This window comes from Panthera uncia, chromosome B1 (genome assembly GCF_023721935.1).
Source record: "Panthera uncia isolate 11264 chromosome B1, Puncia_PCG_1.0, whole genome shotgun sequence".
NCBI classification, from domain to species: Eukaryota; Metazoa; Chordata; class Mammalia; order Carnivora; family Felidae; genus Panthera; species Panthera uncia.
Genome location: NC_064811.1, coordinates 117,197,397 through 117,215,808, shown reverse-complemented (window position 1 = coordinate 117,215,808; position 18,412 = coordinate 117,197,397). Strand labels below are relative to the sequence as shown.

The 18,412-nt window shown below is 40.8% G+C and overlaps 1 protein-coding gene across 1 annotated transcript in view; it reads left to right on the top strand.

The window, feature by feature from the left end:
- RNF150 (ring finger protein 150) overlaps positions 1-18,412 on the top strand; it is a 248,832-nt gene that overhangs the window by 187,506 nt on the left and 42,914 nt on the right. The window contains exon 5 of the mRNA XM_049632204.1: positions 13,703-13,799. Within this exon, the coding sequence (XP_049488161.1) occupies positions 13,703-13,799 (97 nt within the window). The remainder of the gene's footprint in view (positions 1-13,702; positions 13,800-18,412) is intronic.

The following is an 18,412-nucleotide window of genomic DNA, read 5'->3' as shown; positions in this document are numbered from 1 at the left end:
TTCTTTCCCCTGTAAAGCTGCATTTGACACCTTTACCCACCCACCCCCAGCCCCCGTCACGCAAGGATGCTCTGTTGAATGCTCAGCTCTTGGAATATGGTTTGATAAAGTCTATCCCCAGCAACCCCCATCTCACTCTAGGCCAAATGCCTGAGCATCCCAAAGAAACCAAATCCAATGTAAGCTAGCTTTAAGGATTTTACTCTCTCCACAGTGATTCCAAGTTTAGTTTTGTGGCCCTGAAAACAGGCCAGCCTTGTTCATAGGAGGCCAGTGCTGGTGCTAGTAAGGTGAGCAATAATTTATTTCACTGCATTCTTTGTTTTCTCCCCCTCCATCAGGTAAAACTGCTAGCATAGCATATTAGCTTGCCAAAACGAAGTAATTCTGTTTTTAAACAATAGCCAGAATATGGTTACTGCTGATTCTGTGTGATAGCTCTTTTTCCCTTTTCCTTTTCTCTTCTTTTTTGTTTTAAATGATGTTTGCATAACCTAAATAGGGGGGGATCAGGGAAATGCAGTTTCTCATAATTGGCCAAAACATTTCAGACCAAGCCCAATGGCAGAATTACCCCCACAGTGAGGCTCTAGGCCAGTTGGATAGGGTTACAGTAGGGAGGGGCTGGTGTCTGCTTAACTGGCCTGATCAACACCATGCCCACATTGTCACCACTGCAAGGACTTTATGTATAGGAGACATTAGAAAACTGAGACAGTAGAAGGAAATAACTTGATGACGAGAAGCCTATCATCACAAGGAATGAGGGACATCTAGCTCAGGTCCATGGCTTTTTCCTCATTGTTCATACCTCTTTGCTACTCAGTCCATCCAGATTATTTCAAAATACTGATTTGGATCCATCCATTCCAGCTTTATTTCCTGTTCTTACTTTGTAAATAGTCTAGCTTTCAACCCAACTGAGTTTCTCATCCAAATCATGAGACTAGAGCTGTCTTTACTCATGTAAATTCCTTCTCCTTAGATTCTTTCCTTGGGTCTCCACACTTCAAAGTTCTCCCCATCCTGTAGCTCCCAAATTTCCTCACAAAGGAACTGCTTCCTTCCTCAAATTCTGTGATACTTTTACTTGTATCTCTTTATGATCCATCACTTTATATGTAGTACTAACATCACTTAAAATAGTTGGGGCACCTGGGTAACTCAGTCAGTTAAGCTCTTGATTTCAGCTCAGGTCATGATCTCATGGTTTGTGAGATGGAACCCCGCATCGGGCTCTGTGCTGACAGCACAGAGCCTGCTTAGGATTCTCTCCCTCCCTCTCTCTCTGCCTCTCTCCTACTCAGCTCTCTCTCTTTCTCTCAAAATAAATAAATAAACATTTTTTAAAAAGTAGTTAATGGCACGATTATCCACTGAACACTTAGTAGCCAAGCACTTTACAAACAAATACTTAATCCTCACAACAACCTGGTAAGGTATTTTACTAGTCAGGATCTAGGTTTTGCTGCTGCAGCAACAACAACAACAACAACAACAATCCTCCCAACTCTCCGTGGCTTAACACAACAAAGATTTCTCATGTTTTGTGTTTATCTGTGCATCAACAAGGAATGTCTGCTCATGGCTGTCAGGTGACAAAGCAGTCACCACCTCAAACACTGTTAACTTTGACAAGTCAGTAATTAAATCCCATGACCTGAAGTGAAATCTTCTATTTCTTTTTTTACCTTATTGGCCAGAATTAGTCACATAGCCACAGCTACCAACAGGAGAGCCTATAATCATCCCATGTGCTTGAAAGATGCAAAGGTAGCATAATGGATGAATAGTATTAAAGAGTGCCTCAGATGGGTACTATTATTATCCTCATTTTACAGACAAAGAAACTAAGGCTCAGAGAGGTTCAGGGTTATCCCAGGACTGTCGGCGAAGATTAAAAATGAAACGTGCTTTACCCCCAGCCTATGCTTTTAACCTCTACACAGTATGGACTGTGCATCTTCCAATCAGCCTGTCAATTCTTTATTTACAACACCTCACAGGGCGCCTGGGTGGCTCAGTCGGTTAAGCGTCCGACTTCGGCTCAGATCATGATCTTGTGGTTTGTGAGTTCGAGCCCCACATTGGGCTCTGTGCTGACAGCTCAGAGCCTGGAGCCTGCTTTGGATTCTGCATCTCCCTCTCTCTCTGCCTCTCCCTCACTTGTGCTCTCTCTCTCTCTCTCTCTCTCTCCCTCTCTCCCTCTCTCTCCCTCTCTCCCTCTCTCTCCCTCTCTCTCTCAAAAATAAGTAAAATGTAAAAAAAAAAAAAAGAAAAATACCTCACCAATAGGATGCATGTCTGGCCCATATGATTTTCCTACTTTTTCCTCAGAACTCAGCATTCCAAACAGTGAGTTCTGGTATCAGTTTTGGAATCTCTTTAACAACATACAGAAATACGCTTCAGGTTTTCTCATGTATAACTAAGAAATACACCTTCCATACGACACTAAAGTGCCACTGTGTCAACAATTTTTTCACTAACAGAGATAGAAGTTAAACCTACTACTTTGCATAATATACAGTACAGTAGAAAACGTAGAGAAATCTCATGATACATTGAATGCCTGGGTTGCTAGTTACTGGACCAAAGTCATGGCATTTGGGCAAAAGATAATGCACAAAAGAAGTCAATGATTTCCGTGTGTTTTTCAAAGACATGACAGTCAAGATTCTGGCAAAGTTCTGGTTGAATTCACCTGATTTTAGGAGTAGCTAGACAAACAAAATCCTATAAGAAATCAGCAAGAGTTGGGGTGCCTGGGTGGCTTGGTCGGTTAAGCGTCCGACTTTGGCTCAGGTCATGATCTCACGGTCCGTGAGTTTGAGCCCCGCGTCAGGCTCTGTGCTGACAGCTCAGAGCCTGGAGCCTGTTTCAGATTCTCTGTCTCCCTCTCTCTCTGCCCCTCCCCTGTTCATGCTCTGTCTCTCTCTGTCTCAAAAATAAATAAACATTAAAAAAATAAAAATAAAAAAAAAAGAAAGAAATCAGCAAGAACAAGTTAGGTTTCTTTTGTCCTCCGGGTAGGAGTGGAATACATTTCTCCTATGCAACATCCATGACACTGTCTGGGCTCAGTCAACATTCTGTAAGTGCCATCACCACTGCCATTATGGCCATTCTAACCGAGTAATGCTTGTGCTCAGTTCCATGAACTGATGTTCCCAAAATGAGATTTGCATAGAAGGAATGGCCCTATGCGGTGTCTACCAGGCAATCTAGGCAGATCATGGACTCATCAATGCCCCTAATGTTCTTGTCAGGACCCACCGACCCCCAGAAGAAGACAGAATTCTTTTACGTTTTAGAACCCATAAAAATTAAGGCAAGTGCTTCCTGAGTAAGCTCTAACACAGAACGCTCACTTGCAAGAAATCACGACGGGGAAAATGGACTTTCAGAATTCATTTTTTCAACAAACAATACTGAAAGTATATCCTATTCCAGGTACTCTACTAGGTTTTGGAGACAGAAATACTTTAGCTCTGCCCTCCAGTGTGTCTCAAATTCACTTGGGACATAGAACAGTAAAATAGGGTGGATACTGAGCCTATAAGGTTGCGCTCATTGTTTAGAGCTGGCCTCCACTCTTATCCGACAGTGCCCACACTGTGCCAGGTGTTAAAATGCTTTTAACTTCACCCATATGTAAACAAGTAATTTAAAAAAAAAAGAACAACCCTATGACATTCTAGCTGTTAATGTGCCAGGTAGTATTCTGAATATTTTATGTTTTGTGTCCCATTTTCTTTTAATATTTAAATTTATTCTCACTTGAAAGGCCTAAGTGTAAACCGGATTCTTTTTTACAGGCTAAAAGGGATTATTCATTTCAATATTGATTCACTCTGCCATATTGCTCTCACAAAAGGTTAGACTGACCAATTTATCTTCCCACCAAACGTACATAAGTGTTTATGCCATAGCCAGCATAACCTATTATCAAATTTAAAAATAAATGCAAATTTGGGGAGCCTGGGTGGCTCAATTGGCTAAGCATCTGACTTCGGCTCAGGTCATGATCTCGCAGTTTGTGGGTTCAAGCCCTGCAGCCGGCTCTGCGCTAACAGCTCAGAGCCTGGAGCCGGCTTCGGATTCTGCGTCTCCCTCTCCCTCTCCCCCACTCACACTCTGTCCCTTTCTCAAAAATAAACATTTAAATTTTTTTAAAATAAATAAATGCAAATTATCAGCAAAAATGAACTTACTGTTTTAATTTACATTTTTCTGATTTAAGTTAGGAAATGCTTTTGTAAGTGTTTTAATACTTTTATCTGAAGTCTTAAAATTCAGTTTGGGCAAAAATATTAGCAAGGAATATTTTTTTTACCAATAATTGTGCATTTGTGAAAATGTATCAGAACAAATAAAATAATTTTTAGATATCTGGATACAAGATCAACATGAAATCAGTGGTTTTCAATTCATTGGAATGATACTAGCTAAGCAGTACCAAAATTCTTTGTCTTTTTTCCTTTCTTTCTACCTTTTGACCCCCTCACCCATGTTTCCCATTCACCACTGGCAACCAGCAATCTGTTTTCTGTATCTATGAGCTTGTCTTGTGGTTGTTGTTGTCTTTGTTTTTAGATTTCATGCATAAGAGAGATCATACAGTATTTTATCTTTCTCTGACTTATTTAACTTAGTATAATGCCCTCCAGGTTCATCCATGTTGTCGCAAATGGTGAGATTTCATATTTTTTCCAGGTTCATCCATGTTGTCGCAAATGGTGAGATTTCATTCTTTTTAGTGCTGAGTAATATTCCATCGTGTGTGTGTGTGTGTGTGTGTGTGTGTGTGTGTGTGTGAGAGAGAGAGAGAGAGAGAGAGAGAGAGAGAGAGAGAGAGAAGGTACACCGCATTTCTTTATCCATTCATCCATTGACAGACACTTGACTATTATAAATAATGTTGCAATAAATATGGAGGCGCATCTATCTTTTTGAGTTAATGTTTTTGTTTTCTTCAGATAAATACCCAGAAGTTGAATTGCTGGATCATATGGTAGTTCTATTTTCAATCTTATGAGGAACCTTCATACTGTTTTCCACAGTGGCTGCAACAATTTACCTTCCCACCAACAGGGCACAGGGTTCCCTTTCCTCCACATCCTCTCCAACACTTTGATGTGTCTTGTATTTTTGAGAAAAGCCATTTTAACAGGTGTGAATTGATATTTCATTGTGGTTTCAACTTGCATGTCTCTGATGATCAGTGATCTTGAGCATCCTTTCATGTATTTGTTGGGCATCTGTATTGTCTTCTTTAGAAAAATGTTTATTTGGATCTTTAGCCCATGTTTTAATTGGATTTTTTTTTTGCTATCAAGTTGTATGAATTCTTTATATATTTTGGATATTAGTCCTTTATCAGGTATATGACTTGCAAATATCTTCTCTCATTCTGTAGGTTGCCTTTTCATTTGGTTGTGGTTTCCTTTGTTCTGCAGAAGCTTTTTAGTTTGTTATAGTCCCACTTGTTTATTTTTTTCCTACTTGTTTATTTTTGTTTTGTTGCTTTTGCTTTTGGTGTCAGATTCAAAAAACTATTGCCAAGACGTATGTCAAGGAGCTTAACTGCCTATGTTTTCTTCTAGATTTATGGTTTCAGGTATTATATTTAAGTCTTTAATCCATTTTGAGTTAATTTTTGTGTATGGTGTAAGATTGGGGTAGACTTTTTATTCTTTGGCTGTCCAGTTTTCCCAACACCATTTATTGCAGAGACTGTCCTTTCCCCATTGTGTGTTCTTGCCTCCTTTGTTGTAGATTGATTGACCATATATGCATGGGTTTATTTCTGGGCTCTTTATTTTGTTCCATTGATCTATGTGTGTCTGTTTTTATGCCAGTACGATACTGTTTTAATTATTGTAGCTTTGAAGTATAATTTGAAATCAAAGGACATGATTCTTCCAGCTTTGTTCTTTCTCAAGATTGCTTTGGCTATTTGTGGTTTGTGTGTGTGTGTGCGCGCGCGCGCGCGCGCGTGTGTGTGTGTGTGTGTTTGGATCCATAAAAATTTTGGGATTATTTGTTCTATTTCTTTGAAAATTGACAGTGGAATTTTGATAGGGATTATATTGAAAATGTAGATTGCTTTGGGTTGTATGGATTTTTAATAATATTGAATTCTTCCAATCTATGAGCATGGAATATCTTTCCATTTATTTGTGTCTTCAGTTGCTTTTATCCATGTCTTATAATTGTCAACGTACAGGTCTTTCACCTACTTGGTTACATTTATTCCTTGGTATTTTATTCTTTTTGATGCAGTTGTAAATGGTTTTGTTTTCTTGATTTCTATTTCTAACAGCTCATTATAGTATATAGAAACACCACAGATTTTTGTGTATTGATTTTGTGTCCTTCAGTTTTACTGAACTCATTTATTCTAAAAGTTTTGGGATGGAGTCTTTAGAGTTTTCTATATATATCATCTGCAAATAGTGACAATTTTATTTCTTCCTTTCCACTTTGGATGCCTTTATTTTTCTTGCCTCATTGTTCTGGCTAGGACTTAAATACTATGTGAAATAAAAGTGGTGAGAAGTGGGCATCCTTGTCTTCTTCCTGATCTTAGAGGAAACGTTTTCAGCTTTTCACTATTGAGTATAATGTTAGCTGTGAGTTTGTCATATATGGTCTTTATCGTGTTGAGGTACCTTCCCCTCTATACCTTCTTGAGAGTTTTTATCATAAATGGATGTTGAATTTTACCAAATGCTTTTTGTGCGTCCATTGAGATGATCATATGATTTTTATCCTTCATTTTGATAACGTGCTATGACATATTGACTAATTTTGTGGGTGTTGAACCATCCTTGCATCTTGGAATAAATCCCACTTGGTCATGGTATATGATCCTTATAATTTATTGTTGGATTTGCTTCTCTAATATTTTGTTGAGGATATTGGCTTATATTTTTCTTGTGTATCCTTCTTTAGTTTTGGTATCAGGGCAGTGCTGGCCTTATAAAATGAGTGTGGAAGAATTCCCTCCTCTTCTTTTCTTTGGAAGAGTTTGAGAAAGAGTGGTATTAATTCTTCTTTGAATGTTTGGTACATTGCACCAATGAAGCCATCTGGTCCTGGACTTTTTTATTTGTTGGCAAGTTTTTGATAATTGATTCAATCTCCTTACTAATAATTAGTCTGTTCAGATTTCCGACTTCATCATGATTCAGTCTTGTAGATTGAATGTTTCTGGAAATTTATCCATTTCTTCTAGATGTCTAATTTGTTGGCATAAAATTGTTGTAGTGGTTTCTTATGAACCTTATATTTCTGTGGTATCAGTCGTATCATCTCTTTCGTTTATTTTTTTTAATGTTTATTTTGAGAGAGGAAGCAAGCATGGGGGGGGGTGCAGAGAGAGAGGAGAGAGAGAATTTCAAGCAGGCTCTGTGCTGTCAGGACACAGCCCCATTCAGGGCTCAATCTCATGACTGTGAGATCAGGACCTGAGTCAAAATCAAGAGTCAGACACTTAACCAACTAAACCACCAAGGTGCCCCTCATCTCTTTCATTTCTGATTTGAGTCCTCTCCCTTTTTTACTTAGTGAGTCCAGCTAAAGGTTTGTCAATTTTATCTTTTCAAAGACCAGCTCTTAATTTCATTTATCTTTTTTATTGTCTTTTTAGTCTCTGTTTCATTTCTTTCTGCTCTAATCTTTGTTATTCTCTTCAGTCTACTAACTTCAGGTTTTGTTTGTTCTGCTTTATTCCCTTTGTCCTTTGATTGTAATAACAACCCTCTGAAGGATTATCACAAACAGTATTACTTCAGAGGGTTGTTGCAACAATTAAAGGACATTGTCATAAAACACGAAAGAGAAAACTGAGCCACAGGCAAGTTAAGTTACTTACCCAAGGTCACAGTGCTAAAGAGAGGTAGTCAAACCCTGAAATCAGGGCACATACTACTGCAACATATGTAGGAAAACACAGTGGAGCAGAAATAAAAAGAAACCAACTCTCTTTGGCAGAGTTTAAAAAAAAAAGGGATGGGATATTCAGAGAAGAGAAGGGATATCTGAGCTATGAGATAAAATATGAGCAGGATTTGACATACGAGGAGAAAAAATGAGAAGGGCATTCCAGAGTTATGGTAAAAGTGTGGGGTAAATGTAGGGACGTAACAGAAGATGTGACACGCGCCACGGTGGGTGAGGCTGTCCCTTTGTGCTGTCTCCCTTTGTGCTCTAGGGAGAGAGGAGCAGCTGAAGCATTTCAAGCCTGAGGAGTGATATCATATTTGTATTTAGAAAGCTAAAGCAAGAAAGGGAAACCAGACCATGTCGAGAAGAGCCCTGACGAAGAGTGGGTATGACTTTCTGTGGTACTTGAAGATTCAAATATGAACATTTTATAGAAAGGCAATGGAGCTGCCAACTCAACATTTAACCAAGTCTGTTTGTTGGGCAGTGGAGAATGGGGCAGTACAAAGCATTTAGAGGCCAGTGTTATCCTCTCCCCAAATAAATCAACCCAACTAATATCTAAGTATAGTCCTGAGGAGGCCAGTATTATTTGACAGCTTTTCCCTTCTGTAGCCAAGTGCATATGCTTAAGGCAGATCACTTTTCCCTTTGGTTTTGCCTGATCTCCAACCCCGTAACTAAGATACTGCCTCCTTGAAACTGAACCACAAAAATACTTTGGGAAAGAATAAAAATTTTAATTCCTCCAAACTGCACCCCCCCCCCATGATGGTTCAGTGTGGGGAAGGAAGGGTGACAGAGTGCAGACTTGGGTAAAACCACTGACACTAGGGCTGGGCTTGAGCCCTAGCTCTGCAGCTTACAAGCTCTTGGCTTAATTTATTTTACTTTGATGAGCTTCAAGCTTACTCCTCCATAAAATGGGAATAATAATTTTTACCTCATAGAGCTGTTATGAATTAATAATTTCACATGCCTGTTGCATAGTAACATGCCTGTTGCATGTTATATGTGGAGGAATATTGATAAATATTAAGTTAATATTGATTAACTTAGTGTGTCTTAATTTAAAAACTCTGACTTCATTGACAACTTTACAAATAAGATTGCGAGGTTCTGAGGAAATATTTTGACTACCCATAGAAGCACTGGATACATCCTATTTAAATAGTTAATGTTGTCTGGGTCCCTGAGTGACTTATGTTCTTTGATAACCATCTTACTGAAGGGAATGAAACAGTTTGTATTGTAAAGGAAAGCCATGGACTTCTAATGTCAATGTCAGGGTGACAGGGTCTGACAAAGCCTATAAAAGTGAATGAGATGGAAAGGCTAGAAAAGCTCTGTTCTTCCTCCGGTGGAGAAAAAAATGCCATTTATTTGGAGGGGGTGTCATACATATAGACAAAGGACAACAGAAAACAAGAATTAATAAATGGGGAAACAGGTTTAGCTGGGTTTGTCATTACTGCTAAAAAAATGTGAGAACTTATTTTATTACTCATAATCAGCTCAGCATCATTTTCAGTTGTCAGCATCATCTTTTGTCAGGTGCTTGAAGAACTTTGTTTATTTGTTTATTTGTTTGTTTACTTTTGAGAGAAAGAGAGCACAAACCGGGGAGGGTCAGAGGGAAAGGAAGACACAGAATCAGAAGCAGGCTTCAGGCTCTGAGCTGTCAGCACAGAGCCCGACGCGGGGCTTGAACTCATGAACCACGAGATCATGACATGAGCCAAAGTCAGACGCTTAACCAACTGAGCCACCCAGGCACCTCTGAGGAACTTTTACTTAAATGCTTGCTTCCCTTTGATGAAGAAAGAGGAAGAAGAGTTCTGGTCAATCCTCTGTTGCATTTCCAGCTTGCTAGGATTGTTAAGATAGACAAGATAGAATATCTTGTCCCATTGTTCCTCAGTGTGTACTTTCTCACACAGCCTTTGTTAAAACATGGGAAGAGACAGTCCCATACTGTGAATCGTACAAACAGGATGAGCTGAGGTTGACTTTGCCGTAGAGATGTTTACTCGACTGTTGGTACATCTCACTGAACGCTGGATTCTTTCCCTAACTCTTTATTTATTTAGTCTGGTAACTTTTATTTTTCTTTCCATTGGGGAGGGAAGAATTGTTTTTGCAATCCTAATTACAAGGATACAGTCTTCATGTTTGATAGTTAACACAAGAAATATGGTGTTAGAAAATGAATGTTCATTAATAATCAGCATGATCACCATCTATGTGTCACTTTAGCACTTTCATTTTTTGCCTTAGTTCTCCCTTTGAATTTTTAAAATTTGCCTTTACTTGTTAAAATGTTAAAAGTATATTCTAAAGAGTAAGAATTGGAGTAATAACATAATATCTAAAAATAAGATGCAGTACATTTATATCATTTAGATTAATGGTTGTGGGGCGCCTGGGTGGCTCAGTTGGTTAAGCGTCCGACTTCAGCTCAGGTCATGATCTCACAGTTCATGGGTTTGAGCCCCGCATCGGTCTCTATGCTGACAGCTCAGAGCCTGGAGCCTGCTTCAGATTCTGTCTCCCTCTCTCTCTACCCTTTGCCTGCTAACGCTCTGTCTCTGTCTGTCTATCTCTCTCTCTCAAAAATAAACACTGAAAAACAACAACAAAATTTAATAAGATTAATGGTAGCTTAAAATTAAGGAGGGCCAGGAGTTATGTTTTAAGCTTTTGATCATTACTTATCCCCCCACCCCAACGCCACCCCCCACACACATACAGAGTCATTCACTTGCAAACCCCATACTTATAAGAAAATTTCACAGATGAGCAACAGAGTCTTGGAGAACTAAGGCTTGCCTGAGATCAAACAGCCAGAAAATGATGGATCCAGGAGTATGGCTTTCCAGTGGCCTTTACATTGTGGTTCACAGGGAACCATTCAAGGACTATGCTGCTGTATTGATGGAGGGACCTTGTCTTATTCATCTTTGTACCCAGCTCCTAGCACAGAACAGAATGGAACAAGGAGGTGACGTAACCAGTGCTATATTTTAGGAAGATAAATCTGGCAAGGATGAGTGGGATGAAAAGAACAGGAAAAGCTGGTGGTGTGGAGAGCAGTTTAGATGTTATTGCAGTAATAAAGAACATTAACAAGATTAGGAGTGAGGAAGCAGTGTTGAGAATAGAAGCCAAGCAAAGCAGTAGAAGAGATTTAGCAAGACTGAGTCCATGGGCTTATGACCATGTGTAGGCAGTGAGGAGTACCAGGTCTTTTGATAAGTATTCATTTATATAGCAGATATTTCTGAGCATCACCTGTGTGCCAGGAACTATTCTAGATGCTGAGGATACAACAGAGAATTAGGCAAACAAGGATTTTGCTCTCATGGGCCTTACATTCTCATTGGAAGTTATATTGGTCAATGTTCTCCAGAGAATCCCACTATACTCCACTATATTATATATCATATGTGTATGTATATATATGAGACCATTTTCAAGGCATTGATTTTTTTCAAGAAATTGGCTTATGTGGGGTTGGCAAGTCAGGAATCTTTAGGGCAGGCCTACAGGCTGGGAACTTGAGGAGAATCTGGTGCTGTCATCTGGAGGTAGAATTTCTGGTTCCTTGGGAAACTTCAGTTATGTTCTTAAGGCCTTTAACTGATTGGATAAGGCCCACCTGGATTATTTAGGATAATCTCCTTTATTCCAAGTCAACTGATTGTAGATGTTAACCAGATCTGTGATATGCTCCTCGATTAGTGTTTCATTGAATGACTAGGCACTAGCCAAGTTTACCTGCAAAACTAACCATCACAGATGCACAAAGGGGAATGACTCAGGGTGTTCGAAAATAGCTATCAGCTTCTAGGGTTTGGAGATTCTGCATAAGTAGGTATATCTCCATCTTACAGATGGGGCATCCGAGACTTGGGGATATTAAGTGACTTATTGAGGTTAAAACAGCTAATGACTGGCCCTCCTTTCTGACTCTAACATGTATGCCAGAAACACGACAGAGGCTGCCTCCCAAGAACAGTCAGAAGGATCAGAATGTTTGACTTTTTTCCCCAGAGGAACACAGTTGGTGAGCAAGTTCAGATTCAGAGCTTGTTTCCTGAGTGCAGAGCCTGAACTTAGGGAGGTCCATACTGCTTTTGGGGGACAGAGTGATTTCCTCTTGCTTTCGTCCCTCCCTCACTTCTGCCAATGTCCAGCTCAGGGTTCTCGTGCCAGTCAGTCATTGTGCCTAGAATACCCTTCTTCTCCCCTCCCACTTCATACAGATAATGTCTGTGTAGCCCTCAAGTATTCACTTTGGCGCTTCATCAGGAAAATCTTCCCTGAGTATCCAAACAAAATAAATCTCCAGTCATAAGCCTTCCCAAACTCCATTTTCTTCTAAGGTGATACTTAGCACTATTGTCATTAAGTAATTTATGTTATTTTATTAACCTCTCCTCCCATTACATTCCCTAAAGGAAGGAGCCAAATCACTACCATGCTGATTCCCAGTGTTGAGCACAGTTCTCAGCATTTATTACTTGTTGGATGAATGTATGGGTAAAGAACCGAATGAATGTGATATGTGTCTTCTAAGGAATAAATCTGCAGGCATTATAAACAGCAATCTGGAAACATGATGACACATCCAGGTTGCTACTCTCCTGTTCTAATCCCCAATCTAATCATATCCAGAGTACAGCTAACCCCATCCTTGGCACGTGGATTCTTCTCAATTTCCATTTAAAAAATTGGCCCCTCCTGCACTCTTCCCTAATTTATGGGTCCCCTTTAAGCATTTGAGCCTAAAGCCCTCTAACACAAAGAAAAGGGTTAGACTGATAGAAGGAAAGAAAACAAAGGTGAGAGAAGAGAGTAAACAGTGCACAGCCGAGGACAAAGTCAGGCATGAATGGAATGTCCTGCGAAGCCCTCATACTTAAGACAGATGGTTCCCTGTCTTCTTGCCCCAGGCAGGAAGTTCTGACTGCTTCTGCCTGTGGTCTGGAGTCTTGTGAGTGAGAAGAAAAGCTTCTGACTCGAGCAGTCCCTGATAATCTCTTGGGCTCTTGAGAGCCAAGTTGAGTGAAAGGTCAGTTAGGAGGCCCCCCTGTGCCTACTGAATGCCCCCCTCCTGCTGGCATGCAATGAAGGCTCACGGGAGTGCCACATGAGAACAGCAGTGGAGTTGATTGAGCACATCAGCTGTACAAACAGGAAAGGGTACGGTACCCTTCACTCTGGCTTCTGATTTGACAGCCAGCAGCCATAACAACATAAAATGTCATCTGTATTGTTAAATGCTTCCAGGAGCTCTTTTGCCCTTTTGTGTGAGAGCCCAAATATTAATGGAAACAAGCCTTTATTTTGCAGTTGTCTTCTGACTGTGGAAAAAGAAAGTTTGGATTTATTTACAAGTCGCAAGTTATCCTGAAAGGCCTGTGCAGGCCTCCCCACCTGCATTCTTTCCATTAAGCATTCTTCCTATTGAGAAAGAGAAAAATCTCTCTGTGTCTGCATTCTCTATGTTTTCTGAAACTTGGAAGACTGTTGTGAATCGTATAGGACAGTCCTGGGATCCAGACAGATTTTGACTAAATCAGCACAGGGTATACCAGGAAGCTCACTGGCCCAGGAGCTAGGAGATGGAGGTTCAAGTCTCAGCTGTGCCTCTGAGCAGTCGAGTGACCTTGGACAAGTCTCTGGGCTGTGGTGGACTAGGTAGTCTGTGTGGTTACCGCCACTCTAAGATGTATGGTTCTCATTGCAGGCATCTTTTCCACAAGTCCTGTGTTGACCCCTGGCTTCTAGACCATCGCACCTGCCCCATGTGCAAGATGAACATTCTTAAAGCCCTAGGGATCCCGGTAAGCACAGCACAGCCTACAGCATCGTAATATGTGTCTTTCTGCATCACCCCCCAAGCAGGGAGAAAACATCACACCTGGATTTTCTATGACCCCCCTCATCTTCCTGGCAGAGCCGTCATCTGCTGAGGCCCCAAGAGAACACCCATGTCTGAAACATTTCTCTTCTCACTTTTTCTCACTCTGAGAACATCGCGGCCCTCTCACCACGTCCGTGTCAGCTCCTAAGCTTCTCATCTAGGCTGCAGGGTGCGAGTACAGGCAGGACACAGCAGAGGCTGGACGGCCCGGTTGCACACTGATCGCCTCCTGTGTCATCACTTATGTACTGTCAGTAAGGAGGTCTGCGTGCCTCACTTTCCGATGTTGCCCTACAACCACTGGGTAGCACCATGCCTAGCTTTCACTGGAAAGGAGCTCTTCCGGACAATGGGAGGAAAGGACAGCCACTGGGAACCTGGCCCAGAGCCTCTGCTCAACTCAGATCTCTGCAGAGACCTTGAGTGAACAGGAAACCAGAGCCAGAGCTGCTTCATTCTGACACTACCATCCAGCTGGTGCCCTCTGTCATATGTTTATAAAATTGAGCCTCTCCCCCAGTGCAAAGAGAATCCCACCAGCTGGCCGGTTTGATGCTCCAGGGAAGGACTTTCCCAGGATTGTATTAAAGTGAGCCCCACGAGCTGGTGGTTGGTGAGGCACCAGCTGCTGTGGTGAGGGCAGGAAGCAAGCCAGGCCACCAAATCCAAGGGCTGCACAGAGATGTGAGAAAAACATAGGCGCTGTCTAAAAGAAGCTAGACAAACAGTGTACAGAGATCAACCTCCCCCCCACCCCCACCCGCCGGCCCCTCCACTTGGCTGCAACCTCTCTGTTGTCACTTCTCACTACTGATGGCAGAGAGCAAAGAGAATGTTAATGGTCCCAAGATGTCACTGAAGAAGAAAGGATCAGATCAAATATCAAAGGCTTCCTTTAATGCCAAAATGCTAATTATGCCAGGACTATCAGAGGGGCTCTGTTGGAGAGGGCACACCTGAAGCATTATGAGGTCATGCATTGGCTGGAGAATTTTCTACCCTGTACCAGCTGCCTCGATGCAAGCTGTATGCTGTGTATCGTGGTTGACACACCAAACGCAAATCAGCTTGTGTGACTATAGCTGCGAGCTAGATTCTGAAAGGCAATGCATCACATTTTCAGGCCAGAGTTGTAAATGCACAATGCATTCAAGGTAAAAATCAATTACAGTGAACATGAAATATGAGTAAGAGCCCATCATCTCTACCAGATACTAGGAGCCTAGAAAATCGAACGCAGGGTTTGCACTTTTCAACCAGTTCATGCAAGGGAGATGGGAAATGTATGTATGTGTGTGCTTGCATATGTGTATGTTATCTTTAGTCTCCAGAACCTTTAGAATACTCACAATTCAAGGTAGACAGTCACATTATTTGACCCAGTTTCTAATGCTCAGGATATTTTCAAAGCTCCTAAATGTTGATCCCAGTGCTTCTTGGTCAGGACAGTGAAACCGAACCACCCCTGGTGGTTACGTTTCAAACTAAATAGCATTTGACTTCAGACTTCTCCAGAGGAGGTACGACTTCTTCAGAAGCTACTTGAGAATTAGTTGACGATACAAATACTGTTTTCAAAATAGAACTATTGGGTGGCCTTTGGGCTTATTTCCAAAATTAAAAACATTTTAACTTTTAGCAGTTGGGCATTTTGTACATGGTTTCATGCTCACCAAGTACGGGTAGGATTTTACTCAGCACACTTGACTTCCAGAAAAATAAACATTGGCAGCATCTTTTGGATTTTGCCAAGGATTCATAAAGGCTAGCTGCACAGGAACATGACACGCATCTGAGCTTGCCCCAGAGAACAGAACATCCTCCAGAAAGAAGAAGGCATGTGGGCCAGTTCTCAGGAACCACCAAGGCATATGGCTACCCTCATGCCTCCCCAAGGTTTCTCTGGTCGTGTCCTAGAGGATGATACTGAAGTCTGGATCTGGGAGGAATTGGGGATGTTGTTTCACTCCATGCTTCACCACTGGGTAGCACCATGCCTAAACCATACCAAAAAGATGATGTTTTATTGCATTCATATAACTTTCCATGTCACTGGGCAAGTTCACAGCCTTCTCACTTAGTAAACACTTCAGCTAACCGAAGCCCTCTTTATGCAGCTTAAAGATATTGTTGTATAATTTTTTTTTTCTAAATTCCTTATACTCTATTCTTAATCAAGGAAAATTGAAAAGAGCTTGTCAGTCTCTAACAATTAGTCCCTAGTGGTTCTTATCTCTGTATCCCTTTCGTATAATGAGTGTTCAGTAAACGTCTGTGGCATTGTTGCCCCTCAGAGCCAGAAGGCTTTCAGTTACAGAATCATATTTATGAAATTCAGTCTGGTCTCCTTTGGACAGTGTCCACTCACCACTCATTACTTGGTTGTAATCTTGGTCAACTAAATGGTCCAGATACAGGCAGGAAGGTTTTTTTTTTTTTTTTTTTTTTTTGGCTTGTTTCTGGTTTTTGTTTTTAACTGAGTATCCTTGTGGCTGCCTCTGCTATAAGACACACCGCACATAAGCCGAAAGCTGAGAGCTGGGGACATTTTCACTTTGTAAAGTGGATTTCTCTAAAATGAGCTAAAGAATGAAAGCACAGCTTGTGGATCATGAAATTCCCATTATAGTGGGCATATTTTTTTTCTTTTTTACAATATTTTGTCAAGAGAAATAAGATACAGAACTGAAAAGGAGGGAGGCCTTCATTGTCAGAAGTGTTTTCATCCCTTTATCTACACAACAGATCTGCACCCTCGTTTCTCTCCAGTCAGTTCTAGGCGAGTCTTTGTAGAATGACAGAATGCAGATCTCAGTGAGTACTCCTCTGAGGTACCATATCACCCAGGCCATTCATATCCCAGCAGTGAACACCTTCTATCGCTATTGTCCTGATATAAATAGCATGATAGTTAGTGAAGAGAAAATTCCACGTAGCTGGGGTATTCCCATGTTCCTGACTTCTAGAGGTTGGTTTATTTGAGTGGTTTCTCCCATGCTAACCTGAATTTGAATACCTATGCAATGTTCACTTGCAGATTGTATTTGAGATCTTCTGCTAAACATTATGACTGTAATTTCTCTTCGAGGTATATAAATTGGATCCCTTTTCAAAAACATTCTTCTCTTGGATGAACCACTTAGAGTAGATATAAACTGTGAGTTTCTGTAATGTTTGGTCTATGAAATATTATACCTAAGCCAAATTATTCATGCCCGCCACCATTAACAGTCTCACTGAGCTAATTAGCTCTTTCTCTTTCCCGCTTCTGTTAAAAATATAATACCGTTCCTCCTAGTGCACAAAATAAAAGGGAACACTCTGCTTCAAAATTAATAACTTTTTTTAAAAAAAGAAAAGACATAAAATGAAGAAACAAAATCAACAGGCGAAGTCAACATTTTGAAAACTATGTCAGTGGTTACCGCAGATGTGATTGCATTCAGATGCCCATGGAGGAAAGACCAACCAGCACAGTATGCTCATTGTGAAATCCTTTCGTCCCTGACACCGCCCCCCCATACAATTGGTTTTGCTTATAAGCGTTTTTATATAGTGTAGGGGAGAGAAAAAAGATACTTTCCCTTCTACCCGTCTAGGTTCTCTAGCAGGGGCCCTATAAATGAGACCGGTAAAAGATAGACAAGAGAAAAACAACCAGACGTTTATTAACATGTGCACTGCACAAGCACATGGGAGCACTTAGGGATGAGTAACTCAAAGGGGTGGGCAGAACTTGGACATACAGAGCATCTTCACAAAAGAACAAACTTTAACAGAAGTGACCAAAGGACCTTGAGTTTCTCGGGCAGCAAATTCTGGGAAAGTACATATATGAGGGAAACTAATGGCAGAGAAGAGCATATTAGTGAGGTGTGTTATTACAGATCCATTTTGGTGTCAACTCCCAGTCTCTGGTGATCAGAATGTTCTTCTCTTCCTGGTACAGGGAGGGGGGCCACCTTTATAAAATGTCCTACATTTAGGCAGATGGGAGGAGGGCAGAGAACATTTCTTTACCTGCTTCTTCTCAACTGTCCTCAGCGCAAAATAATCCTTATGCCAACAGCACATTTTGGGGTGGCATATTCTGGTATTCTTGAATAATATACCTTACCTTCACACAGAACTTGACAGTTTTTAAAGCATTTTCTCAAATCCTCCCTTAACTGATCTAGGACAGATAGTAACATTCCCAGCTTTTCATGGTAGTAAACTGAGACACTGATAAAATATTCAAATCGACATTTACTGAGCACCTTGTAATTGTCAGACACTATATGAGGGCTTGGAAATTAAGATCAACGTAATGTAGTTGTTTCACTTTAAAAAGCTCGTGTCTCACTTTTATCTGGAATCTAAAAAACTAAACTCCTAGAAACAAAGAACAGACTGGTAGTTGCCAGAGGTTGGGGGTTGGGGGGTGGGGGTGAAATGGGTGAAGGTGGCCAAATTATAAAGCAATCCTGGGGATGTAACATACAGCATGGTGACTGTAGTTAACAATCCTGTTTTGTCTATTTGAAAGTTACC